Source organism: Malania oleifera, chromosome 7 (assembly GCF_029873635.1).
Source record: "Malania oleifera isolate guangnan ecotype guangnan chromosome 7, ASM2987363v1, whole genome shotgun sequence".
Lineage (NCBI taxonomy): Eukaryota > Viridiplantae > Streptophyta > Magnoliopsida > Santalales > Ximeniaceae > Malania > Malania oleifera.
Genome location: NC_080423.1, coordinates 11161372 through 11189144, shown reverse-complemented (window position 1 = coordinate 11189144; position 27773 = coordinate 11161372). Strand labels below are relative to the sequence as shown.

The following is a 27773-nucleotide window of genomic DNA, read 5'->3' as shown; positions in this document are numbered from 1 at the left end:
ATGGAGTCAGTCGGATGGACCGGCGACTAGATAGTTCATTTTTCAGAGTCAGTCGGTTGGATAGGCGGATAAGGCTTTTCTGTCTACTAGAAATAAGTACCATTAATTTGTCAGTCGGCTGGGCCTTATCAGTTGGTTGACTGATTTTAATTCAAACTGTTAGTACGCTGGACAGTTATTCATTCTTGGTGTTTTGTCAGTCAGCTGACCAATCTTAGTGTGTTCTTGTCAGTCAGCTGACCAGTTTCATTTTCTGAAAAACTTTCATTTTTTATTTTTAAACTCTTTTGTTATTTGAAAGACTTAAAAATGACTTGTCAAAAACATTTTCCATGGTTTTAAAATCTTGTTTTTAAATCCATATTCAACCCTAAAAGAGTTCAACAATATTTTAAAAGATATTAAAAATATAAAACACTTACATAAAGACTTCTAAGACTTTGAACATTTTTGGTACCTGAGTCTTCATGCTTGAGCTTCTCTTGCTTTGCTTTCTTTTGCCTCTCTTGCTTTTCTTCAGGTTTTGATATACTTTTAATCTTTTTCTCATATTCTTCAAGTTTTAAAATATCAACTTGAAATTCATGCTTTAGCCTTCATATGATCATCCTTTTTTGAAGTATAAGCTTGCAATGGATCCTTGACCTTGTATTTACTTGTTTGATTCTTATTAGTCCTGAAATATCATTACTCAACCAAATATATTAAGTCTTTTTTGTTTGTTAGCATCAAAACAAGATGTTAAGTCTTGTAAGACTAACAAATTTTAATTCAGTCAAATACAAATAATAAAATGAAACCCTAACCTCAGATTGGGGGTTTTTGGATATAACTTCCAACCAAAAATCGAAAGCACTGAATACTAATTTATGAATCCAAAATAACAAATTTTCAAATCTTTCAAATTAATCTTGAATGATCAATGAAACCAAAATAGTTTTAGGGTAAGAAAAATACATACCCCATTTCCCCCTTTTTATAGCTTACTTTCCAACAATCTCGTCCACCCTCAAACGGTTACTTGCTACGAGCTCCCAAACGGTCACTTGCAAGTAGACCTGGTGGGGGTGCTGCTTTTGCCGTCCTCCTCTCTGCAGCTCTCTACTCTTTGCGTTTGTGAGGGGGAAATGAAGGAGAAAGGACTAGTTGAAGGGTTTGATCCATCGAGATTTGCCACGCGTCAGCACTGAGCTTCTTAAGTAAATCTCATTAGATGATCTAACGAAATTTGCTTGCCACGCGTCAACACACGATGACCTTATTGGATAATCTAGCGAGATTACCTAAGCATGAAAATGGGAAAAATTTTCCCAATCACATTGTTATTTAATATTTTATTATAAAATAAAATTAAAATGGGGAAAAACTCCACGGGAAAGATTTGCCATAGCCCGTACGCATAAGCGGCCCACGCTGCTAATGTGTCTGTGTGCAACTGTCTCATCATTTTCTCCGTCAAACTGCTTCTTTCTTCCGATCCATATGAGATCCTCTGGCCCTATAAGGTGAGTTTCGTATTCCCGATTGCCCGTTTTGCTTTTGCAGGAGTTCTTGTTTTTTAATAATTTAATCCTGTTTTGGAATGCTTTTCTTTAGTTTGTTGTTCGGATAATCTATTACGATCTTTGTTGTGTGAAATTATCTCAGAGCAATCGGCAATTGGGTGTTTCCAACTAATTTGCCTGGTGTACTTCTTTCTGCCTTTTGTGTCTTGTTAATTTGAATTAAAAGCCGGCATAAAATTGGATCTCAGATGGGATTTTGCTTATCATGTTTCTTTCTGGGTCTAGCTCTAAGAAGTGGTTCTGCACGGTTTGAAATGTAAAAGATACTATCTGGGTTATTAGCTCATCCTCCAAATTTGTAATGTGCGGTGAAATTAATACTATATGAGAACAATTAAAAATGCAAGAGAAACGTGCTCAATGAGATCTGAATTGAGTTAAATTATGGCGATTGCCTTATGAACTGGTTCTGCTTAATATGAAATTGGCTTTTCAAACCAGTTAGTTGTCTCATGCAATTCAGAAAATCTGCATCCAGTGGATGATTATGGGCTTAATCATTGAAGAATTGAATAATTTTTATCTTGCTTTTGGAGGCAATCGTGCAGTATGATTCTGTGAAATAGCTCAGCAAGGTTTTATGTATTTCTTTTTCTCACTTTTACCTTTTCAATATTTTATTATGTACTTCGATCTTCTTCAGAAATTCGCTACAATCTGCTTTAAGTTTTTGTTGAATGGGATGATAATACTGTTTGTTTAATTTTTTTGTTGACATCAAATGCATTATGGTTCAAGGGTTTTACTGGATTATCAAAATGGCTCCTGCCATATTTCACCAAGCCATGGGGACCATGCTGGTCCGCAGATTTGGGAATGTTTCTGATTCACAATATGATTCTGGGAGTGCTTCTGTAAGATTAATCTCAAATGGATTTGGAGTCTATCCTGGATCATTGAGGAACGGGAGCTCTAGCTCTGACTGGTGTACGTTGCATGCAATTCAAGTATCTGGTTGTCGTAGTTCAGTGGTAGATCCAATTGTGAACCCCTTGCAGGGCACTGGCAACAATTCTCAAAGCAAATCAGGTTTGTGTGCGTGCTATAGTTTTGTTAACAGGCTCATCTACATTTTATTTCTTTCTGATAGTAATTTATGTCAATTATATATATTAAGGAGTGCATTCTTCCTTAGACATCACCAATTTAAGTTCTTATTGAAGATAGCTTTTAAATGAGTTTTATACTGCCATTTCAGATGAAACTGCTTTGACATTACTTCGGCATGGTGAGTCAATGTGGAATGTGAAGAATCTGTTCACAGGTTGTATTGATGTGCCTTTAACTGAGAAAGGGGTAGAAGAAGCAATTGAAGCTGGTAGGAGAATTAGCAACATACCTGTTGACATGATTTTCACATCTGCATTAATCCGTTCACAAATGACTGCCATGCTTGCCATGACTCAACACCATTGCAGGAAAGTATGTTTGAGCTTGTGGAAGTTCGCCATTTAAAGTATATAAATTTAGAAAAAAGCTGATATTGGAAATAATCCATTATCTGTTCAAGCAACCATAACCTTTTACATAGTTCATTGCTTTGCTTCTTCTGGAGGAGTTCCTTAGGTGTGCTCTCATGTTATGCTTGTGTAGAGGTGCTTTCATGTAATGCATTACAATTGGGATATGCTAAAATCTTATTTATATTTTATATGTTATGCTAATTCTTTTAGGAATGGTTTAGCGTAGCTGCTTCATGTCTTTTATTCTGATCATGGTTTTAAATAAAGGCTGCGACCGTTATGTAACACCGTTACGTAACGATTTTTTTGGTTGCCGATACCGTTACACAGTGTGAAATCGGTGTGAAGAAAAATCATGGTCGTAGTGGTCGTTATGGACTGCAACCATTACGTAAAGGCCACTATGGTCGTTATGTAACCGCTACAAGATTGTTACACGAAAAAAAATATTTTATTTTTTACTTTTTCTTCTCACTTTTTCCCTCTCTTTCATAAATCATTCTCAATATACCATATGGTGAGAGGGGGAAAAGATTATAATGAGGATGACAATGATACAAAATTTACTATTTCTTTAAATACTCACAATAGATGCATTAATTAACAATTTGAAAATACTAGTTAGGAAAATATTTTATTTTGATAATATTAGTAATGTGATATTTATGTTCTATATTTTTCAATTTCAACCATCTTTCTTTTCTAGCTATTTTATATTTGTATTATTTGTATGCCTTATGTGTCTAATAGATTAATGGAGTGTATAATGTATTTTGTTCTATTAATTAATTTAGCACACATAAGAATTTATCACTGATAAGAACAATGAGAAGTATAAATGCACACACACACACACACATAATTTTTCTATTAATGGTGGTTTAAAACAAATGTAAACTTGTTGCCCTCACCAAAGAACTTAGTTACTTGAACTAAATGATCCAAAATACACTAAAACTCTTTCTAAGAAGGGCTAAAAGCTTAAAACATGCAAGTACGCTAATATGCCCAAGGTTGTGTGTGCTTCCAAAAAATTCACGACCCTTACACCTGCGTCCCGTTATGTAACATCCGCTACTCCCGCTTCCCATTACACCCGTTACCGTTACGTTATGCTACCCGCAACCGCGATTTAAAACCATGATTCTGATTTAAGATATATCCCAAAACATATGAAAGATGCTGTCAAGACTCAAGACTAGGACTGCTCTTATTGTTGAAGGTTTCTAACCAAATGTTTGTGGAAAGGGTCAATTACATTAGATGATCATAAGCTTTAAAACCATATGACATTTTGGAAACTCTCTCAGTTTTTTTCAGTGAAAATGCTGGTTTACTTGGTAATAGCTTCCAAGGCTTATCAACAATTTAGTTGAATCTTCTAAGTTATTGAATGCTAACTGTTTCTCCAAAAAATCAAATCATATATTCCAAAGCATGGATTAAGGAAGGTACTACAAAAAAAGATTAGTTGCTACAGATGTAGGATGCGTATTATATGTTTCAGCATAGTTGAAGAGAAATTCCCATTAGTTTCTTAGTCATTACAACTAAAATTCTCACAGTAAATAGCAACATAGGTTGTTATCTCTAGGATCACATGTTGCTCTGATATCATTTGTTTAAAATGCCTGATTGTGAGATGTGCACTCTGCCCTTTATTTAGTTATTTATTGTTTATTTTGTGAGCAGGGGCATTATTTCAAGCCATTGGATGATGGCTTGAATATCACATTTTTTAATTGTAAATAAGAAGAATCCTTTGATTTTTTATAGCTTACTTTTCTGAACAAGTGCAACAATTTGTGGTTCATTGGTTATGTTTTCAGCTAAAGACCAGTTATGTTGTATAAAATTGGTGCCCGCAGGTGCCAATCATTATGCACAATGAGAGTGAAGAGGCAAACAGAAGGAGTTTAATTTATAGTGATGAAACCAAGAAGCAATCCATTCCAGTTGTTACTGCTTGGCAGTTGAATGAGAGAATGTACTATTTCATTATTTTGCTTATCCTGCTACACTTTATGTGAGTTCATAAATTAGTGAGCTGCAACTTTTTCCTTGTACAGGTATGGGGAGCTGCAAGGTTACAATAAGCAGAAGACAGCTGAAAAATATGGAAAAGAGCAAGTGCACAAGTGGCGACGAAGTTATGACACTTCTCCCCCCAATGGGGAGAGCTTGGAAGTCTGTTCTCGAAGAGCTGTTGCTTATTTTGAAGAACAGGTAAGATTGTAAAAATGGCGTAATTATTCTCTTGTTCAAAAGTACTCCATGTTCTTTTACGGAGTCTAATCAAGCTTAGTACATCCTTACTAGTACTGAGCACGCGGAGATGATTTGCATTGCAGATCAAACCACAACTATTATCTGGAAAGCACGTGCTGGTTACAGCCCACGCAAACTCATTGAGGTCAATCATTATGTATCTTGACAACTTGACTTCTCAGGAGGTAGAAAATTATTTAATTTTCTTAAGGATGATTACTGTCAATGCAAAACTTCGATATGTTAATGATAAATTTCAATTTTTCTTGCCTCACAGGTTATAAGCTTAGAACTATCAACTGGGATACCTATGCTTTATATATATAAAGAGGGGAAATTTATCCGGAGGGGAAGTCCTATAGGACCTACTGAGGCTGGTGTCTATGCTTATTCTAGGGTATGAAGCATATTCCCCATATTATATCTTTATTGGCATTAATTTTATAAACTTTCAGTTTGCTTGAAAATATTTGCTTTAATGTTTTTTAATTGCTTTCAAATTCATTTTAGTGGGGATGAGTAAGGAAACCTAAAGTGATATTCCATGGAGTTTTTGTTGCTTGGAAAAACACACAGACACACAGACTTTGGCTTTAGGAACATGAGATTTAGATTATCTTGTCAATTCTAGGCTATCTAATACATCAAAATCTTATGAAATGTTAGAGTTGTCTGTTATCATTTCTATTTGCTGTTTTTATTACATTATAGCAGGGAAATCTGTGGCTGCAATGCACTAATACTTGAATGTCCTGAAGTCAATTTTGATTAAATCATTGTGTACTTAATTTTTTGCTAAAAATAATTTTTTAAATAAAATTGAAAATGTTAATTAAAAATAAAAAATCAGGGCCCATTTGGTTGCGGAAAACATTTTCTGTTTTTCAATTTTTTTCCAAAAATTTATAAAAAAAATTAGCTTATTTTTAAAATTTTCAAGATTCATATTAAAGAGGTAGAAAATAAGGAATTTGTTTAAATGTGCATTTTTTTCCTCTTTTTATTTTAATATTTCAAAATAATCACTAGATTTAATCAAAATTGATTTCAGGGCATTAAAGTATAAATGCATTGCAGCCACAGATTTTCCCGCTATAATGCAATGAAAACAAGAGATAGGGCCCATTTAGTTGTGGAAAACATTCTTCGTTTTTCAATTTTTAGTTTTTCAAAGAACTATAAAAAAAATTTAGCTTATTTTATAATTTTTCAAGATTCATATTGGATAAAGAGTTTATTTTATAAAGAGTTTGTTTATTGGATAAAAATTTAGCTTATTTTATAAAGATTTTGTTTAAATGTGCAAAATAATTTTTGATTTTTGATTTTATATTTCAAAATAATCACTAGAAAGACAACTTGTTTTCTAGTTATCCAGAATTTATATAAGGTTAATATTTAGAGTCGTGAATTTTGGGATTTGAATTTGGATTTGTGTTGATTTAGAAGAAACTCTATGCATTAAGTCCAAGATCTGAATTACATGCTCCCATACCTAAAGTAAGAGTTAGAAATCTAAAAAAATAATGAAAAAAGATGTTTTTCAACTTTTCCATATACATTTGGAAAATTGGAAAACAAGGTGACATTTTTGTAACTATTTGGAAAATTAGAGCTGAAAAGTAAAACTATTTCCACAAGCAAATAGTGTCAAAACTATTTATTATTGTTCATTTATTTCATACAAATGTTGTTAAAATGGAAAATTTGCTAAATTTTTTGTAATTTTTTGGAAAACTAGAATGAAAAATGGAAATTATTTTTCACAACTAAACGTGTCCTAAAATATCCCTAAAGATTCTAAAAATTTTAACAAGAAGAAAAATCATGCAAAAAATAATTTCATCATTTTTTAACCTTCATATATGGGAGAATTATTCTTGGAGTACTAGAGAGTGAATTTAAATGTATGAGTATTGAGTAATTTCTACTCTTTTGTTATAATTTTCTTTATTTATTTTTTTCTTATTCTAAACACATTTTAATCGATTATGGATTTTAAGATTATCTCTAAATGCTGCATTTATAAGTTTTATGGTGGTACCAATAAATTGCATAAGGCTTAGTAGTAAAATTTTTTTAATTGGTTAATGCTTTAAATCTATTTCTGATAGTTGGATTGATAATCCTTAATAGTGTTCTCATTAATTTGCTTAAGACTCAAGGGTGAAAAATTTTATGTTGAATTGAGGATACCATGAATTGGTTGTTATCTAATCCAAGAACTGCAAAAAAATGCATTCAATTAGGTTTTCAATTTTTATTTCAGGTTTTGGATATGTAAGAAAGTAATTTTTTATTTTTAATTATTATTTCTGGTTTATTGTCTTTGTTTCTGGTTTCTGTTCACAAAATTTTAGTAAATGGCATCTTACTGATTTATCCTTTTCTCCCTGCAGAGCCTGGCACTTTATAGGAAACAATTAGATGAAATGTTGCAGTGAATTTTCTTAAAAAGAACAGGTAAATTGTTTAAATATATTATGCTTCTGATTTTTTTTTTTTTGAAACAAGATAAGGGAGGGGTGGCTTAGATAATTTGGGCATTTGAAATGCAGGCCTAGTAGAGTACCAATGAGTAGAAGTGAGTTAGTTATCGTTTCTAGCATAAAAATGGGTAGGGGTAGACCTAAAATAGCTTGGAGTGAGGTAGTAAGGATTTAATAGCCCTTAATCTAATAGAGGAAAATGCTCTTGATCGGATGAATTGGTAGAAAAAGATACATGTAGCTGACCCACCAAGTTAAGGCTTGGTGTTGTTGTTGTTTGTTGTGTATTATTTTTTTCAAAGAATGTAAAAGAGAATATATTACCACAAAAGAAAACAGAAGGAACAGTTAAGAGAGAAAAGCTACAAGCCAAACAAATCAATGGAAGAAGCTTACAAGACAAAGGAAATACAAAACTAACATAATCTTCTTTAGACCAGAAATACAACTCTTAACATAAAAAGGACACACTTCAAAACTGATTCAGTGTCAAAGATAAAATTCTCAAAGATCACTGAGTTTCATACTTCCTGAATATGGTAAACACATGCAACCCAATCGGGTAGGCATATTACAACAGTTGAGTTATTTCCCAAGCAAGAAGTTGAAAGCCCTCTTTATTCCAGCAAGAGAAGGATCTAGGAACTTTTTAACAGGAAGTAGCACTTTGGTTTCTTCTGCAGCTGCAATCAGACAATGAAGGATTTTTACTTCCCATAGACTGATGACACGTAAGGCAAATGATAGATCGAACTTTACCCCAATTGATCAACTTGTCAAGAGATCAAACTTTGCCCCAATTGATCAACCCATCAAAGTTTTTAAGCCTGTTTCAAGTTGCTAGCCAGGCTATGAAAGCATGTCTAGGAATATTTTCATTGAACCAAAAAGCTGAAAACAATGGGATCTGTGGGTTTTCTCTCTCTTATTAGATCCCAACTCCCAAACAAAGGGTAAAAAATCTTGAAGAAGAAGGAACCCAAAGAAAAAGGGGCTATTAGGGTGCCACTATCTAAGAATCAGGTGGATTTTCCATTTCCCATAATATGCCTGAAACTATCAAAAACAGAATCCCTGACCTTGACTATCTTTTTGCAGGTCTAGGTGGACTTTTGGGTGGCTTAACAGCTCTTCTCCTTTAGCTTAAAAGCATGAACCTATGTTGCGCACAACAAGGGGTTGGAAGCTTATATAGGTGCAAAGGAGTTTTACTGCAGAGATTGAATTCCACTCAAAGACATTTCTTAAATCCAGACCACCTTCAGAAAAAAGGCTTGCATACCTTTCCTAGATGACTTTGCACCCTTGGGTGTTTGTTCATTGCGCTTCTGAAGGAAGGCATTAGTTTCTACTTTAGGCTCTTGAGGACAATAGTAGGAAGAAGAAACACTGAGAACCAATAGCTCTGAATATTCATTAATATATAATTTATTAGTTGGAGCCTCTCAGCATATAAAAAGTAATTACAAGTTCGAATGTGAACTCTTGAGGTGATTTTCTCCACCAATGATAGCAATCCTGCTTGCTAACTTTTATTGTGACCAAGGGAAGACCAAGGTACCTCACAGGAGAGTTCCTTCAGTTATCCCTAGGACTTGAATTATCTCCTGCTTCGTTGTTTCAAAGATTCTAGAAGTGAAAATGGTAGACTTGGAAGGTTTAGCTTGAAGCCTTGAAAAACTCTAAAGCATTTTGAGTCCTCCTAGCCAACATTGCATCTCCATGAGAGAAATTAGGAGATCAGCTGTAAAGCATAGGTTTGTAAGACCTAGCCTGTTGCAGTTGCTATGACATTTAAGTTCACCTTGAGTAGCAGTTCGCCCAATAATTTTTGTCAAGACCTACATTACCATGACAAGAAGATGGGGGGGGGGGGGGGGTGAGGGATTGGATCCCCCGTCTAACTCCTTTTTCACCTTTGGAAAAGCCCTCCATAGAGCCACTAATTGAGTGAGAGAAATAGGGGATTTCACTTCTTGTACCCGATGATCCAATGGCTTCAAGAGCCTTTATAATAGGACTCCATTCCTGAAGAAAAAGCTTTCTTCAAATCAACCTTAAGGGCAAACATTGGAGTTCCCAGGTTTGAATGATAATGGTGTAATAATTCTTTATCAAGTAGGTTACTTGAATACAGCTGCCCTTGACAAAATCCATGGCTGGAACTAATGAATGAAACCAAGCATTTTGAGGTCTGTTTGCTAGGATTTTTCTTTTGCACTTGCATAGAATACTATAGCAAGCTACTTGCCTCTAATTAAGTGGTGTAAAGGGGTTTTAGATCTTTGGAACCAGAGTATTGATTTTCTTTAGGAGCTTGGTATCCTGAAAGAAAGAAGTGATTGCAGCCACTTAATTAGCTTAAGACTTACAGAACCTGGCATTAAAGAGGATCAAGACTTGGGGCTTGTTGTTACAAAAGAAAAAAAGTGCTTTGTACACCTTTCCTTATCAACTGGCTTAGCAAGAATACTCTTCTCCTCATTAGATCAATTGAAATTGAGCAAGTTCTTCAGGAAAGAAACAAGGAACCATACTATCACTTTTATATTTTCTGGAGTAGAGTATAAGAGCTCAAAAGCTCCTCTTTAATATTGACAAAAGAATCCATTTTGGTCCCATCTTGTTTCACCTGGCTTCTAATATGCGTCTTGCTCTCTTTGCATCATTTACTACTAATTGTGCTTACTACCAAGCTTGAGTCTAGAAATTCTTTCTCTTTGCATCAAAATGCTTTCTTTAGCTTTAAGGAGATCAAGTAATTATTTGCTTTGCCTTGGCTTCCCTTAAGCCAATGCTTTAAAAGGCCCAATAGAGGCTTGCTTGGAGGCTCAACATGCATAAAATGCTTTGAGGCTAAATCTAAAATACCAAATCCCAAAAAGGGTAACACATTACACACTGAGCCTTGCATTTTTGAACAGAAGGCATGTTTTTTGTAGCTTTTTAGTTGAGGCTTACACATTTTGGGTGCGTGATTCTCAAGTTAGATTTGGCTAGAAAATTTGAACCTTATGTTTATATAAAAGGAATGTGATTATATGAGTTGATTCTAAAACTTTTGAACAACAACCTTTCCAAAATAATTGAGAGTTGTATATTAGATCTTGAAAATAATTTGAGCTTTGTAACATTATAGCTTTCTCTTGTCATGACTTGTGTAATGAGTTCAAGTTGGCAATCTTTGAATTTCCAAAAAGTAGTTAGCAAATTATATTTAATTTCTTTTTTTACACTTTATTTGTGATTCTCTTAACTTTTACTTTGTTTTCAAAATATAGGTAATTTATTTATATATTTTTATCTAAAAATATAATTCTCAAAAGGCTTACGCCCCAACGCCTTAAGACTTACACCTTGCCTTTTAAGGGTTTGTTAATGGTTATTTTAGTCTTTTAGTATTATTAGTGTGTTAGTGTTATGTTAATAAGTGAGGGTTAGTTAGGGTATTATGGTCATTAGAATGTATTTGATATGTATTATAAACAGAGGGAGAGGCCTATCTTTGTGTTTGGTCATTCATTTAATAAAAAATCCCAACATGGTATCAGAAAATTCTAAAGGGAAAAAAAAAAAAAAAAGGTGGATGGAAACTCTCTCACGTTCTGGCATGTGGGGGTAGTTGGCCAGTGTGTGGGGGTGCATAGGGAGTTTCTTGGAGATGGGATCTTGTAGGGTTATAGTTTAAAGGGTTTTGACTTTGGCTATGTGGTTGGTTTTGTGAAATATTGAAGGGTTGTGGTTTTGAGAAGGGCAGCGATGGGAGGATGTGTTTTGGGGACAATTGTGTTTGATTTGGTGGTTAAGGTTTAGGTTGAAGATGTGAATGCTTTACAGGACAATGATACTTGGGAATTGGTATCTCCTCCTCTTAAAAAATCTGTTGTTGGTTGTCACTGGGTATATACTATGAAAGTCAACCCTGATGGTTCTATGGTTTGTTTGAAGGCATGTCCTGTTGCTAACGGGTATACTTAGGTGTATGATTTGGATTATTCTATCGCTTTCCTCAGTTGCCAAACTACATCAATATGTTTGTTCATCTCCTTGGCCACCATTGGATTCTACATCAATTAGGTGTGAAGAATGCCTTCTTGCGTGGTGATCTCAAAGAGGAGGCCTATATGGGGCAACCACCTAGGTTTGTTGCTCAAGGGGAGCCAGGCTTAGTGTGTCGGCTTAAGAAGGCATTATATGGTTTAAAGAGCATGGTTTGGTCGATCAGTGTTATAGTACTTGAATTTGACCTTTAATGATGTGCAGTGAATCACTTTTATGTTTTATTGTCATAGTTCATCAGGTAGGATCCTTCTTGTTGTTATGTGTATGATATTGTAATTACAGGTGACGATGATCAAGGTGTTCAAAGCCTAAAACATTTTCTACTGACTAAGTTTCAAACCAAAGATTTGCAACCATAGAAATTTCTTGGGTATAGAAGTATCTAGATCTCATATGGGAACTATTTTGTCACATAGGAAGTATGTTCTCAATCTTTTGGATGAGACTAGGCTATTGGGATCCAAATTGGTTTATACACCCATGGATCCTAACGGCAAGTTAGTGTTTGATATGGGTAAATTTGTTGCCTAATCTTGGATGATACTGGAGACTTGTTGGAAAGTTGAATCATCTCACAGTCACTCGGCCAGATATATCTTATACAGCAAGTGTTGTGATCAATTTCTAGATTCTTAGAGGACAAGTCACTGGATGCAATAATTTGCATCTTGATATATCTCAAAGGTGCACTTAGGAGAGGTATCTTAAATTGAGATCAGGTTCACACTAAATTTCAGGGTTGTACTGAGGCAGATTGGGCTGGGTCACCTTTAAATAGAAGATCCACCACTAGGTACGAATCTTTGTTGGTGGTAATTTGGTTTCTTGGAAGAGTAAGAAACAAAGTGTAGTGGCCAGGTCAAGTGCTGAGTCTGAATATAAAACTCACACTACATGAGAGCTTGTTTAGCCAAAAAACATGTTGGAAGAATTGGGCTTTCCACATTCTCAACCTATGGAGTTGACATGTAACAATCAAGTTGCTCTTCATATTATCTCCAACCTTGTCTTCCATTAGTTAACAAAATACATTGAAGTTGATTGCCACTTTGTCCCGAAGAAACTTGTACAGAAGCTCATTACCACCAAGTGAAATATGATATGCAGCTCAATAATTTTTTACCAAAGCTTTTGGGGGAGGGGGCGGTGCTTGTGTTAAATCTATTTGTAGCAAGCTAGGAGCTTATTATATATATGCTCCAGCTTGAGGGGGAGTGTTAATGGTTATTTTAGTGTGTTAGTGTTATGTTAATAAGTGAGAGTTAGTAATGTATTATGGCATTAGAATGTATTTGATATGTTTTATAAATAGGGGGGGAGTCCTATTGTTGTGTTAGGTCATTTGTTGAATAAAATTCTCAACAGGGTCAGGGTTAAAATGCGTCGCTTTATGCATTCGCCTTTTCAAATGTTTCTTTAAACTCATAGGGTTAAAGCTTGCCATCATTCTTAATTCTTAAATGATCTTTGTTAAGACAGTTTGCTTCTTTTAGCCTTGCTCCAATGTTAGAGAAGTGCTCATGAAAACATTGAAGAGTCCTAGGGCAAAAAGTGAATAAGAGAACACCAGGAGAAGAATATGAAAGCCCAGTATTTTTAACAACATCCAAAAACATTGGGTGTTGAGTCCAGAAATGTAAGAACTTGAAAGGGAAGTTGGCCCCCCTTTAAAATCATGAATACTTTGAATGGCAGGGTACTTTATTAGATACTCTACAATTGAGAAATTCAAACAACAACTTGGGAAAAGCTTGAGCACAAGTGTGAGAGGCCAGGAACTTTCTTGAAATAAAGCCGTCTTCCATTTTCTTGGACCAAGAGAAAAGGTAAGATGGAGGTCATCACGCCTAGACATGAAAATCTTCAATACCAGCTAACTGAGTGCATGAATGGAGCTTGAACTTTCTGACATATTCAGTAATGGGTTGAAATGTCCCAAAACAAACCATAGGTCATCAGCAATTCTTATTAAAAAAATTTATTACACTCCGAATGAATTTCCTTTTCTTGAGTATATTTTGAGCTTATATGAAAGAGATCCAAAAATGAGGGTAAGCAGTGGTCTTATGGTCCAATACTAATGCATTGAGCATCTTTAATCACTGCAATAATATTGAACATCAAAGGGTCATAACCCACCCATAGTCTACCATGAGAAGCTGCACATATGAAGAAAAAACCCTCCTATTTTTTAAATTTAAGGAAATCCTTGCAAAATTAATTGGCTTAGCTTTGATCTCACGGAGTATTACTCAGCTTTGAATTGATCAAAATAATGGCTTCCTTCTGTTTATGATGTTCATTAATGCCTCTAATATCTTCAAATATTAGATTGATTTTTGTCTGCAAATTTTGCTTGGACCTTTGCGGGCCTCCCTCGCTTGTTTGTTTGTTTTTATTTATATATATATAGACAGCTGGAGAAGCCACTGCTTTTCTTTCCAAAGGAGTAGATGAGGCTACCCTAGGGCTAGCAAAAATCCTGGACGAACTTTGCTTAAACTCAGTAGCAGTGGATTTTTAGTGTGTTTCTTTAGCTTAGGAATTGACATTTCCTTGTCTGTTTCCAGTAGACTAGAATTGACATGCCCTGGAACTAGAGATTTTCACCTTTTTGGGCTTCCATCCTTGGAACCCGCTTGAACAGCCAAAGCAACTGTAGCAGCATTAGCATATGGAAAATTAAGTCCTCGATTTTTCTTGATGTAATGGCAGCCTCATCAGGCTCATTTTCCTTTTCTGCTTCAAGCTGAGGAACTCCATTTCATTGTCCTCGGATTCATCAGTGACTTCTGTCAAAATTGAGAGAGGATTTGAAACAGCAGTCTCAACTCTCAACAGTTTTAGAAGTATGCTGCTGCTCTGTCCATGGTGTTCTGGCCTTGTATAAGTGACCAAATTGACATCAATTTCCACGCAAGTTCTGGCAATTGATAGGTTTTTCATTTGTTTTGTGGAGGAACCAAGGTCAAAAGATTTCCAACCAAACTTGCTATGTGACCAAGCCCCAATGCAGTCCAGTAAATTCAAGGGCTGTCATAGATTATCACCCATACTGGAACCTTTTCCAGCTGCAACTTTTCCTTTTCAGCTAAGGAGGTCCAGTGAGAGGAAAATAGTAGGAGTTTTTCCTTTGAACCGAGGTCTGTTACCAAAACCCAATCTCTGTCTTCGGTACTCCTGTGTTTTTGATAGGCTCAAAGTTCTGAATATTGGAATCATTCCCAGAGTTTGAATTGCCAAGTAGACTACTCCATGATAGGGATTGCCTCGAGAAAACTCACCTTTGTGTTCTGTATCAGGAGTCATCATCTGCCCTTGACAAGTCTTCTGAGTTTTGCCTTTTTCTGAATAAGAAAACGTATCATCAAGCTTACATCCAGTTGATTTTTCAATTTCTAGAATTGAACTTTGAAGAAATGGATCCAAGTGAATTTGAAGGTTAATTCTCGTTCAATAGACTCAGAGTGAACAATCTAATGGAGAGATCAAACTAGAATTATCAGTAGACTCATCGCAACAGCGAGGAGAGCTCAAGAAATCAAGGAATGGTGCATTTTAGCTGCAGAATGATAAAATAAGCAAAAACAGAAACAATGTATTTTCATAGTAATGCTTCCAATTGTTAGGCTTGTCAAAGGGTTGAACACTAATGAATACCAAGTGTTTCCGTTCAGTTTTGATGGTGATTTTCTTCCCAGACATCTTTGGGAGTCTAATGTCAAAAAATCTGATTAGATAACTTCATTTGCTAGATATGTGATATCTCCAATCCAATCTCATTTTCTGGCAGGCAAACAGAACCTTCGAAGTGCTTATACTCACCTTCTCATTTTTTGCAGGGACTTGCCCGCTATATCCATTTTCGATGATTGCTGGCTGGTAGCCTTTTTACTAGGTTCTAATGTAAATGAAGCCCTCATCTGCAAGCTCACCAACACTATTTATAGGGTGGTTCTCTGTGGATCTACGCTCTGCAGCAAACCATGGCAGATTTTCTTGAGGTTCTTCGTGTGAAGGGAAGGATGGAGTTGGTGTTTGGGCAATGGTATTTGCAGTGACCAAGTGCATAGTGAGAGATATGCAGTTTTGTATTCTGTGGATTCTTTATTTATACTTCAAATAGGATACTCCTTCATGTCATCAAATGCACAAAACATTCTTTCGGTCCAAGTGTCAGACTGCAAGCTGAATTTGGAAACTCTTAATGCATATATATATCCTCATATTTGAGTTCTGAAATAATATTTTGCAGCAATGAAGTTTTCTTTTCTGCCCTGGAAGGTAACTAAAAAGTTATTTGGCATAAATTTTGAAAATTAAAAAAGATTCGTCTCTCCATCTTTCATAGAGGAGACAGCCATTTTTGGCATTTGTCGTCATCTTTGGGGTGGTTGGTCGTGTTTTGAGTCTTAAATCATGTATAGGCACCCTCCACAAAATGGAAAAAAACTAACCCAGGTTAGTGAAATTTTCGTATTAAAAAAAATGAATGGTATATATTTACAAAATGAGTTTAACTAATTAAATGATGATTAAGATTAATCAATGGTTATGCTACGATTCCCGACTTTCGTATATCGGGCTCTACCCCGACACTTGCAGGGTTGAGAAGTTAAGGGCAGTTTAGTTATATAAAATAACTGTTATCGTCTGTTTTTCAATTTTATAATATTTGTATGCAAAAAATGAAAGGAAGTAAAAAGTTTTGGAATTGTTTGCTCGTGGAAATAATTTTATGTTTCATTTTTTTCTTCTCAATTTCAAATTTTTATCAGTAAAATTTGTATTGTTTTCTAGATTTTTGATTTCTTACTTTATTAAGTTTGAATATTGAATTTGAATTTGTGTGAATTATGATAAAATATAATATAAATTGTATTGAGTTTTCTCCTAATCCGCAATGGTGAAACTAAAAATTTTATCCAGCAGGGGCAACATGTATATAATTATTTTTAAAAATTTAAAATAACTTTTTTATTATAATTATTTTGAAATCTAAAAGTTTAAAAAATTATTTTGCAGAACTATACGAACTCTTTATTCCCTACATTTTTAATTCAAATCTTGAAAAATTAAAAAATAACCTCAAACTTTTATACTTCTTTAAAAAACGAAAAATGAAAAATAAATAATATTTTCACGGGGCCTAAATATTATCCATAATTCATAAATATTGACAAAATAAAAAACAAGAAGTGAGAAAGAGGGAATAACCCAACGGTTTGTGGCCTTAGCCATTTTAAGATCCCCGAGAGCGATGGCGCCCTTTTCTCATCCTTCCCAACGGAATAAACTACTCCAACACACGCCCGTTTCAAAATTTGAAAAAAAAAAAAAATCATATTAACAATTCACAAAAAACCATAACCAGAGAAATTCATCAAGCGCATGCATTCTATCCATCTTCTTTCTGATCTGGATCGATAGATAGATCGAGTGTGGCGGGGGATGAATGAATGAGATTATAAATGTCGTTGCCGGCACGGCGATCTAAGTCCGACACGGCCACTGAAATGACCAAAGCCACCTCTGATCACCATCTCAAGCATGATAAGAAAAAGAAGGTTTCTCTTTTAATAATTTCTTCACTTTTCAGTTTCTGATCATGCGCTCTAACGTATATGCATTTTTGTTATTATTTGTATTTTATGATTATTCATTTATTATTTTCTTTTTAATTAATTGAGTGTTTTTGAATTCGTAACCCCACGCAGTCCATCATCCCAAAGATTTTCAGTTCAAAGCGAACCGGCAGAGGCTCTGATGATAACATTTTTGGATCATCCGATTCCACAGACGGTATATATATATTCCTCTCTCTCTCTCTCTCTCTCTCTCTCTCTCTCTCTCTCTCAACTTTTGCTTCATAGAGAGGTAATAGTTATGGAATGATATATATAACTCTGTTTTGTTTGATTAATAATTGACAGAATTGGATGAAAAAATTGCATCAAGGAGGAATGCCTTCTCGGAGACGTCTCCGATCATGAAAAGAAGCTTCTCAGGTAATTCATTGGAATTCATAAATTCATTTAGGTAAAATTGTTTTCTTTATCTACTTTTGAGTGATCATTGCCTATAAGAACGTTGATTTTTATAATTCAAATGCTGAAATTCTATAATTGTAGTAGTGGCTATATATATATATATGTGTGTGTGTGTGTAAATATATATAAACATATATTTTATATATATTTATATGTGATAAACTCTAAACTAAAATGCTTTAGTATGAATATTTACATATTTAAATTTAAATAGTTAAATATTACAATTATTTGAAATTGTTTTCTCTCGTGCAAGTAACTTCTTTCCTTTAAATTAAATGAATTTAGAAAATTAGTATTACAAACACTTTAGAGAATACAAATTTAGATTGTTTACCCGAATAATATAACTAAAGAGTGTTTACCCCCAGGGTGTGGTTCAGGTGATAGTGCGGGCTGTGGGAGTGCCTCTCATGAGGTCAGGTGTTCAAATTCTCCCGGATTCGTTTCCGCCCCTGGATTCCTGAAATTTACCTCCCTTTGGAGTTATGAGGTCGGTTTCAAGAGGCGCGAGATTAGTCACGTGGACCGTAAAATGGACACGTGGAAACCCGATGCATAATAGAAAAAAAAAAAAAGTGTTCAGAACCAAATTACACACGCTATACAATTATAATAAAATGTTATAATTTAGATTAGGTAAACTACTTCTTCTTTCCCTCATGCTTGCTCCATATTTGCGGGCGTGTTTGGTACAACGTGTCCTTGTTTGTACGACATAATTTTATATTTTAAGCATGATATCATATCACAAAATGATCTTATAGTACATGATGATGCATAGGTTGCTTCTTTCCTTAAAAATATATGAATTTGGAAAATTAGAATTACTAACACTTTAGAAAATACAAATTTAGATTGTTTGCCCCGATAATAGAACTACAAAGTGCTCAAAACCAAACTACACATACTATATAGTTATAATCTAAAATATTGTAATTTAGATTACGCAAATTACTTCTTATTTCACTAATGCTTACTCCATATTTGCGCATTGAGTGCAACGTGTCATCGTTTGTACGATATAATTTTTATTTTTTAAGCATGATATCATATCATAAAGCGATCTTACAATATACAATTACGTATGTGATCAATGTATCGATTAGTTTTAATCTTTCTTTGATGGGCACTAGCCACGTATCTGTCCAACAAGGACTGTATAAATCTCTTCCTTATCTCATGGTTGTTGACAATAATATATAAATTCTTGGTAGTTTACCTAACAAAAGTGTATATTGATTATTGACCGTAGATTAATATAATATAATCAAAAGGTAGAAACTAATTAATAAAATGAGCTAACCAAATGTCCATGTTTGATTTTGACCCAGCTGAGCCTTTCCGTGTTTGATTTTGACCCAGCTGAGCCCTGAAAACAAAACCACTGTATATATGTTAGTCTTCTAGGGCATGGAAAATGAGAACCATGACATTATTTTTTATCTCCTACTATTTCATCATCAGAAGGACAATCCAGCCGGCGAATCGAAGGGCTAAATCTGTGCAACTTTGAACAGTCGATGGCTCCGATGACCCAAGTTCAAGATTTTCGGTATGATATTTTTTATTTTATTTTATTGGGAGGGAAGAATTAGTAGGGAACTAGAGCTAGGGCGGTGGGGATTTTTAATTATGAGGTTCATGTTGCTAGTGTGTGTCCAGTCCCACATCGCCTCTGTGGGCACTCTCAAGTTCAAGTCAGTATAAGATCATCTTAGCCCTCTTCTTAATACATAGGTTTTGAGGATGAGCTCTCTAACTTGGTATCAGAACTGGGTCTTGGACTACTTGGCCCTTCCGTTGGCTGAACTCCTTCCCGCCTCATTTCCTCTCGTGGGTTTGAGGGAGAGTATTGGTGTTTGTCCAGTCTTACATCGTCTTTCTGAGCAGTCCCAAACTAGTATAAGATCCTCTTAAATCTCTTACCTAAGTTTTGAGGATAAGCTCCTTAGCTTATTTTAATTGTCTGCAGGATATTTGTTGCAACATGGAATGTAGGAGGAAAGACTCCCAACAATGGCCTCAACCTTGAGGACTTCTTGCAGGTGGAAGGCTCTTCAGACATATATGTCCTTGGGTATATGCTAATTACTTATTTACTCATTTTTTTTTTTTTTTGCCGTATTCATTAAAATTGTCACAAGACTTTTTACACTTAATGTGACATTGGAAATTAGTAAAATTGTTCGCATTCAATCAATTCTACGAATTAAGGAATCTCTAGGTCAAAAGGGTTTCATTTTGGGCTATAATTAGGGTTAGCTAGTTGCTAGCCCACTACCTATATGCCCATCAGAACAGCTCTTACACTATATTCCAATTTGATTTAACTCTAATTGAATGTATTGATTAAATATCAATTAACTACCTGGGAATGGAATATCATGAGTGTGGTGCTTTTTGTCTGATATTGTTTTAATTCCTCCTCAGGTTTCAGGAAATTGTTCCCTTGAGTGCAGGAAATGTTCTTGTCATTGAAGACAATGAGCCTGCTGCAAAATGGCTAGTCCTCATAAGCCAAGCACTCAACAAACCGCACGCCGACGACTCCTATTGCTCCTCCGATTCGAGCCATGGCTCAAGAATCGCAAACAGCTCGAAGGAACTGAAGTCCCAGGGCAACAACTTCTTCCAAAAGCCTTCTCTCAAAGTCCTCACTAAGAAATTGAGGGCAGATGCTAGGATCCTCAAGAGCTGCAACTGCCCTCTGGAGGGCCCGGCCTCGGAACCGCGGCGGAGGACGAGAAAGCTCAGTGACCACTTGAACAAAGTGGAGTACGTGTCTCCTCCGCCCCGACGTGATAGCAGCCTCGATGACTTCTATGCACTCGCTGGCGTACCCTCCTCGCCTCCCTCGCCTAAAGAAATGAGTTATCGCCTCATAGCAAGCAAGCAAATGGTCGGGATCTTCGTCTCGGTTTGGGCTCGAAACGAATTAGTTGAACACATTGGCCATCTCAGATTGTCCACTGTAGGGAGGGGAATAATGGGTTACCTGGGAAACAAGGTAATTTTAATTCGATCTCGTTGCGTTATAGTCCCGAACGATCTTCTTCGAGCCTCTCCAAATAGTTATTTCAACTCATCGGGTGTGTTTTAACATTGCAGGGTTGTATATCCATAAGCATGACATTGCACCAAACCAGCTTTTGCTTTGTGTGCAGCCATCTGGCTTCAGGGGAGAAGGAGGGGGATGAGCTGAAGAGGAATGCCGATGTAGCCGAAATCCTGAAGAGCACACAGTTCCGTAACATCTGCAGGAACCCAGGTCTCCAAATCCCTGAAAGGATTATAGATCATGAGTATGTTAATTGTATTTCATTTAATGATAATCCATTTTATCGACCTAATTAAAATCACTTCACATGCAATTTCATGCATGTTTCATGGTTATACACACGCACACACATACGTGTGCAGATGCATGTAGTTAACCGTATGGTCTTATACGTTGCAGCCGAATAATTTGGCTAGGAGATTTAAACTATAGGATGGCTTTGAGTTATGAGGAAACAAGAATTCTATTGGAGGATAATGACTGGGACTCCCTCCTTGAAAAGGATCAGGTTTTTGTTCTTTTTCTCTTATGTTTGCATACATATATATATATATATATATATATATATTTCAAACGTTATATTTGTGATGTTAAGATAATATCTGTTCGAAAAATCTCTATTTTAAAAATAAAATAATTGTAATAAAAAACTTGATCTACAAAAAATTATATTAATTATTACCCAATACAATAATTGTGTAAAGAGTTTTGTGAATTCGTAGTAAGAAATATATAAGGAATGATGATTCTCAAATTTTACCATTAGTAGAATGTCTATTCCTTTCCAGTTAGGAATAACTATTCTCACTTTTGTATGAGTGATTTTTCTTTTCTAAATTATTGCACTTGTATTTAATTTTTTGTACATTCTCATTTTCTATTTCATCTTATTTTTAAGAATAATTGTATTTTGTGAACCATGTAACCTAACAATTTGTGATCTATCTTTGAAATTGTTGAGTATGTGCAGTTGAATATAGAGAGGGAAGCTGGAAGAGTATTTAGAGGGTGGAAAGAGGGGCATATTATGTTTGCCCCAACTTACAAGTATACCCATAATTCAGATTCATATGCCGGAGAAACTGTCAAATCCAAGAAAAAACGCCGAACTCCTGCATGGTCTCTCTCTCTCTCTCTCTCTCTCTCTCTCTCTCTCTCTCTCTCTCTCTCTCTCTCTCTCTCTCTCTCTCTCTCTCTCTCAGTGAATACTTTTAAATATTTGGTTTGATAGGATGGTATGACATAAATAAAAATTATACAACAAACATGTACAAAAGTAGAGTGATCAAATATATTTCATTTGGTTTCATTCTTATGTACCAAACATACATAGTATCACATATAGTATTTCATAGTCATGAATAGTTTGAGCTTGGATTTATATATAGGTGCGATAGGATATTATGGCGTGGGAATGGCATTGAACAATTATCGTACATTCGAGGGGAGTCAAGATTCTCGGACCACAGGCCAGTGTGTGCAGTTTTCACAGTGGAGGTGGAGTTGAGGAACAAAGCAACAAGGTTTCGAAAGGGTTACTTATGTGCTAGTACAAGAAGTGATCAGTATAATGAAAGTATACCACAAAGGCATAGTTTCTATGACCTCTTCTAAGTGGTCACTACCTCAAATCTTGTAAATTTTTCTTAATTGGGTTTTAGAGGAAGAAGAAGGGCTTACTACCAACTATATTAATATTTCTTTAAGGATAATTGGAGGGAGTTGAGGGCATTGATAAGTTGCCAATATCAAAAGAATTAGTTGATTGTTCAAAATAGTTTAAAAGAAAATGTTAAATTTGTAAATCATTTTAGAAATATCATTAACAAACCTTGCACTATATCATATCTCCTTCACTTGATACTCTCAAACTATGAAAATTCCATTCTTACCCCATCAAATATTAATTTGTGTCATTGAATTATTTTAATACTTCTATCTATTTTTTTTTTACTCTAATAGCAAATATATATATATATATATATATATATCTTAATTATCATCATACACTAATTATAAATTATATTTTACTAATTTAGAATAGATTGTTTTTTCATGTTTTCTAATGTGTGAGTGTGTGTGTATGCATATCAAAACATCATCATTTATTTATTGTCTTAATTATATATTTCAAATGCTTGTATTCTTTTTATCTATTATTAACCAATATTAATTTATACAACAACTCATAATTGGTTCATGAAAGGGGATTTGAACAAGTCATTATAGTCATTTTAAAGTGTGTTTTGGTTTTCTTAATTATCATCATGCACTAACTATTGTGATATGGATTGTATATTGAAGATGCACAGCGGAATAAATAACACACACAACTTGAACAAGATCAACACAAAGATTTATGTGGTTTGGCAAAGCTTACATCCACGGAAGCAATGACATACAAATTTCACTAAGGAAATCAAAATGTACACAATATACTTCAATAATGATCACACTCTCTCAAAATATGCCCATATGACATATATAGAGTTTCCTCGGAGGTTCCCCCCCCGTTTGCCCAACTACCCAATGTTCAAAAATTCAAAATATCAAAAAACTGTCGTAGCCCAGGCACCTCTTATCAACGAGCATAGAGCCTCATCGACGAGACAAAGAAAAGTTGAGGGGTCTTAGATGCAGAAAAGTTGTGTGATATACCCTCTAGGTCACAATAATCTTCTATGCCTTCATTTTTAAATTCAGTGCCTCTATCACTTCTTATATGAGTTATCTTATAGCCTTTTTCATTTTGAATTCTCCTACAAATCTTAGTAAATTGTTCACATGATTCATTTTTTTGTGAGAGAAATAACACTCATGTGAACCTAAAATAGTCATCAACAATGACAAAAGCATATAATTTTTCACCAAGACTTTGTACAAAATTAGGACCAAACAAATCCAAGTGAAGCATTTCAAGTGGTTTAGTGATAGATATAAATTTCTTTTTCTTAAAACTAGATTTTGTTTGCTTACCCATTTGACATGCATCCATGTTCAAGAAAGAATTAAAACCGCTCAAAGTCAACAGAAGAGTTATATAGATACTCGCCAACGAGCGCTAAAATTTGGTGTAGGAGATCACGTATTTTTGAAAGTTGCACCAATGAAAGGAGTGATGAGATTTGGGAAGAAAGGTAAGCTAAGCCCTAGGTATATTGGACCATTTGAAATATTGGAAAGAATTGGTCAAGTTGCCTACAAGTTAGCGTTACCCCCAACGTTGTCCAGAATCCATGACGTATTTTATGTGTCTATATTGAAAAGATACGTTTCAGATCCATCACATATAATAAGTTATGAGGCACTGAAGATTGGAGATACTTTATCGTATAATGAAGTGCCTGTTCAGATCTTAGATCATAAAGAACAGGAATTATGCACTAAGAAAATACCACTGGTAAAAGTACTCTAACAAAATCACGCAGTCAAGGAAGTCTCATGGGAACTAAAAGAGGAAATGCGCCAGAGGTACCCACACTTGTTTAGCAGGGTTCAGAGTTAGACAGGTAACATAATAGTCTATGTAAGAATTCAGTGATATATGAGTATGTTTTGTGTAAGTTCAGGTGTATTTAATTGTAGATTTATATGCAATGATTTTTATGTTTGAGTGGGTTTGGGAGAGTTTTGATTTGGTTGTTGTAATCTCCCAGATTCATTTATGTAACCATGGTATTCCTCCGCCATAAATGAGGGTAATTAATAAAATTTCAGTGTTTTTCCTCAAATGTGGTACAAATGATAGATAGCAAATTTCGAGGATGAAATTTTTAAAAAGTTGAGAGATTGTAGAGACCCAGATAATAATAATAATAATAATAATAATAATAATAATAATAATAATAATAATAATAATAATAATAATAATAATAATAATAATTAGTAGTAGTAGTAGTAGTAGTAGTATTAACTAAGAAAAAGGAGAAATTGGTTTGGTGTAAGGCCAAACCATCGATGGTTTTGGTGGAGCTCAGAAAACCGTCGACGGTTTTGAGTTACCGCAACCAGGTAAGGGTAAAACAGTGAAAGTGAGTTTGGTTAAAAACCAAACCATCAACGGTATAAGGGAAACTGTCGACGGTTTTGTCTGGGGACAGCCATCTATAAATAGCCACAATGTTCTTTTTCTTGGAAAAAATAAATCGTTCTCTCTCTCTCTCTCTCTCTCTAGGCTGTGGTACTCCCTCTCTTCGATTTTTGGCCCGATTTCAGCTCGAATTGAAGGATAAACGACATTTCAGGATCCCAACGACGATTCTCCGCAGTTTAACTGAAACGGCTTCGCTATTTAGGCTTTCGAGACACCACTCCAAAACTGGGGTAAAGAAGATATTTCTCAAGTTTAATTAGTTATTGGAAGAGTATGGGTTTAGGAGTATTAAAATGGTAAATATTCAGGGATTGAACTGATTGAGTTAGGGTATATGGACATAGGGTTTGTGCGAGCGCCGTAAGCACAATTTTGGGATCCCTGCAGGCACATTTCTAGGAAATAGGTAAGAGGAATAGATTATGTTAGGCGCTTTAAGAAATTTTACTGATTAAATTATAATATATGATTTATGAGTAATATATATATATATATGTTTTCCTGAGTATACAGATTTGTGAGAATTGAAACTTTGGAAATGACATATGTATGTTTAAGAAATTGAGTTATTGAGTTTGAGTAAAATCCTAGAGATGGTTATACTAGTATTTTCAGTGGAATATTATTATCGTAAAGTTATCACTAAATCTGTGTGGCCTTAGTTTGAAAGTCATGTATAATTAGATTTGTCAGTTTTTGTGGTAAAAATATATTGACAGAGGTAAGATTTTACATAGTATTATAGCGTCCTATAAAGGACTACAATACAGATTTTATATAGTATTACAACGTCCTATAAAGGACTACAGTATTGATTTTATATAGTTTATAGCGTCCTATAAAGGACTATAGTACATATTTTATATAGAGTTACACGTTCTATATAGAACTACAACACATCATTTGATACAAAATTACAGAATGACAGCGTTCTATATAGAGTTACAATACAACATTTGATACATAATTACAGAATGATAGCGTTCTATATAGAACTATAGTATGATAGTATTTTATACAGAATTACAGTATTTCAGTGATTTTATACAAATTTATAGTATGACAATTTATATTGAGTTGTGAATGAAATCATGATATTATATTGTTTTAGAAATCACATTATATGGTTTTAGAACCCTGATGGACAATAGCTAAGCATGGTACCGTGGCTTCACAAATACCAGCGCAGACACACTTCTCAGATAGAGTGTTGGTGGTATACAACCGATTGTGCCATTAAAGTGTAGAGTTACCCCCTAGAGTTTGGACCAGTTAAGTAGGCAAATCATACTCATATTTACAGATACAGATACAGATACAGTTGACTTAGTTAGGCCAACCATGGCTAGGTCCCACCTTCGGACCGCACAACCCGAATCATGCAGGGTTAATTCACGACGTTGTTGTTTATCCATGCAGGGAAGTTATTCTATGCATCTATGTGTATTTACTTATACAGAGTTATTGTCTTATACAAAGTATGATGAGAAAGGAGAGTATGTATTTTGAAATATATTTGTCTATATGTGTTTACAGTTTTACATGATTCCACAGTGAAAGAAAAGGTAAATAATGGTTGTATATTTTGGAAGGCTAAAACTCATATTGCCACACACTGATAATAATATATTCCTTCATACTAAGAGGTGTCTCACCCCAAGAATTTAAACATTTCAGGAAATATGAGAAATCAACGTTAGAGTGCTCTGGGACAGGTTCTAGATAATATTGTTGGAGGTAAGTGTCTATGAGTTCTGATATTTATACAGTGATGTTTTGTACACTATGAGTTGTGAATATGTGTATGAGAAGATACTTATATGTTGATGGATGGTTGTAGAACTCTGGTATTGCATTTAGGATTTTATATGTATGTTCCCGTTGTTTAGTTCATGGATTAGTTTATGGTCAGGTTTACCCGTTACCCCACTTCGGGATCGAGACAGTATAGTTTGGTATCAGAGCAGACTTATTTTATATGAAAAAAAAAAAAAAAAATTTAAAGCAGCAGAATTTTCGGGTCGTTACAATTAGACTCCTTGATTTAAGTGCACAATTTTCTTCCATACTTTGCACATGCATTTTCATAAGCGCCTTGTAGCTTGCATGCTTCGAATACTTGTTTTATCTCTTGATTCCCTACATATAATGAATCTTTATAATGAACTCTCCTCTGAACTTGGGGGTTATGTTTTCACATGCCCTTAAGAAATCAAAGGCGGGTGAGGGGGGAGTTTTTTCTTTAGAAGGGCTTCCCAACATTTTAAAGGTCATATATAACAAACCTTTAATATGGAATAAACCCAATAAGCAAATAATCCTTATAGGGATTGTTAGGGTTTGTGTCTTTGCAAGCCTTCAAGGATCTTGAGGTGAGGGTAGCTTCTGTCTGTCGCAGTGCTATCCAATATATTATAGCTAGGTAACTAAATAAAAAAGAAGAGTTTGAGTCTTGATTGATTAATTTCAAAGGTAATCCTAGGCTAAACAGATATCGTCCATTGGATGGGTGTAATGGGGTGCTAGTGCCTTCTCTTTACATAACTATACTCCCGAATCCGACCTAGTAACACAGACTATTGATTATTTGTTTTCTTGGACCTAAGAATAGCTTAGAGACCAACAAAGTGGTAGTATACCAAATAGATGTTCCAACCTCACATAGAATTAGAAATAGGTTAGTGGCGACTCCATTGGATTATATTTCGACTCATGACCTCGA

At 34.8% G+C, this 27773-nt stretch overlaps 2 protein-coding genes across 5 annotated transcripts; both read left to right on the top strand.

Moving 5' to 3' along the window:
- Nucleotides 1-1352: 1352 nt before the first annotated feature.
- On the top strand, nt 1353-16089 carry LOC131159209 (2,3-bisphosphoglycerate-dependent phosphoglycerate mutase 1-like). 4 transcript variants are annotated; one of them, XM_058113930.1, is made up of 10 exons: nt 1353-1505; nt 2029-2140; nt 2304-2594; nt 2764-2987; nt 4897-5015; nt 5098-5254; nt 5380-5481; nt 5574-5693; nt 7696-7759; nt 15690-16089. In XM_058113930.1, exons 3-9 carry the CDS (start codon nt 2324-2326, stop codon nt 7738-7740), a joined length of 1038 nt encoding a protein of 345 aa, XP_057969913.1. In that variant the 5' UTR covers nt 1353-1505; nt 2029-2140; nt 2304-2323; the 3' UTR covers nt 7741-7759; nt 15690-16089. The 4 variants fall into 4 exon arrangements, with proteins under 4 accessions (XP_057969913.1, XP_057969912.1, XP_057969914.1 ...); XM_058113929.1 differs by lacking the exon at nt 2029-2140; XM_058113931.1 differs by having other exon boundaries at nt 1371-1505; nt 2029-2594.
- Nucleotides 16090-17318: 1229 nt separating this feature from the next.
- LOC131160748 (type I inositol polyphosphate 5-phosphatase 5) lies at nt 17319-22572 on the top strand. The gene is made up of 10 exons (XM_058116629.1): nt 17319-17414; nt 17565-17649; nt 17781-17855; nt 19638-19699; nt 19853-19977; nt 20331-20907; nt 21009-21202; nt 21358-21466; nt 21929-22077; nt 22347-22572. Exons 1-10 carry the CDS (start codon nt 17319-17321, stop codon nt 22570-22572), a joined length of 1698 nt encoding a protein of 565 aa, XP_057972612.1.
- Nucleotides 22573-27773: the final 5201 nt, after the last annotated feature.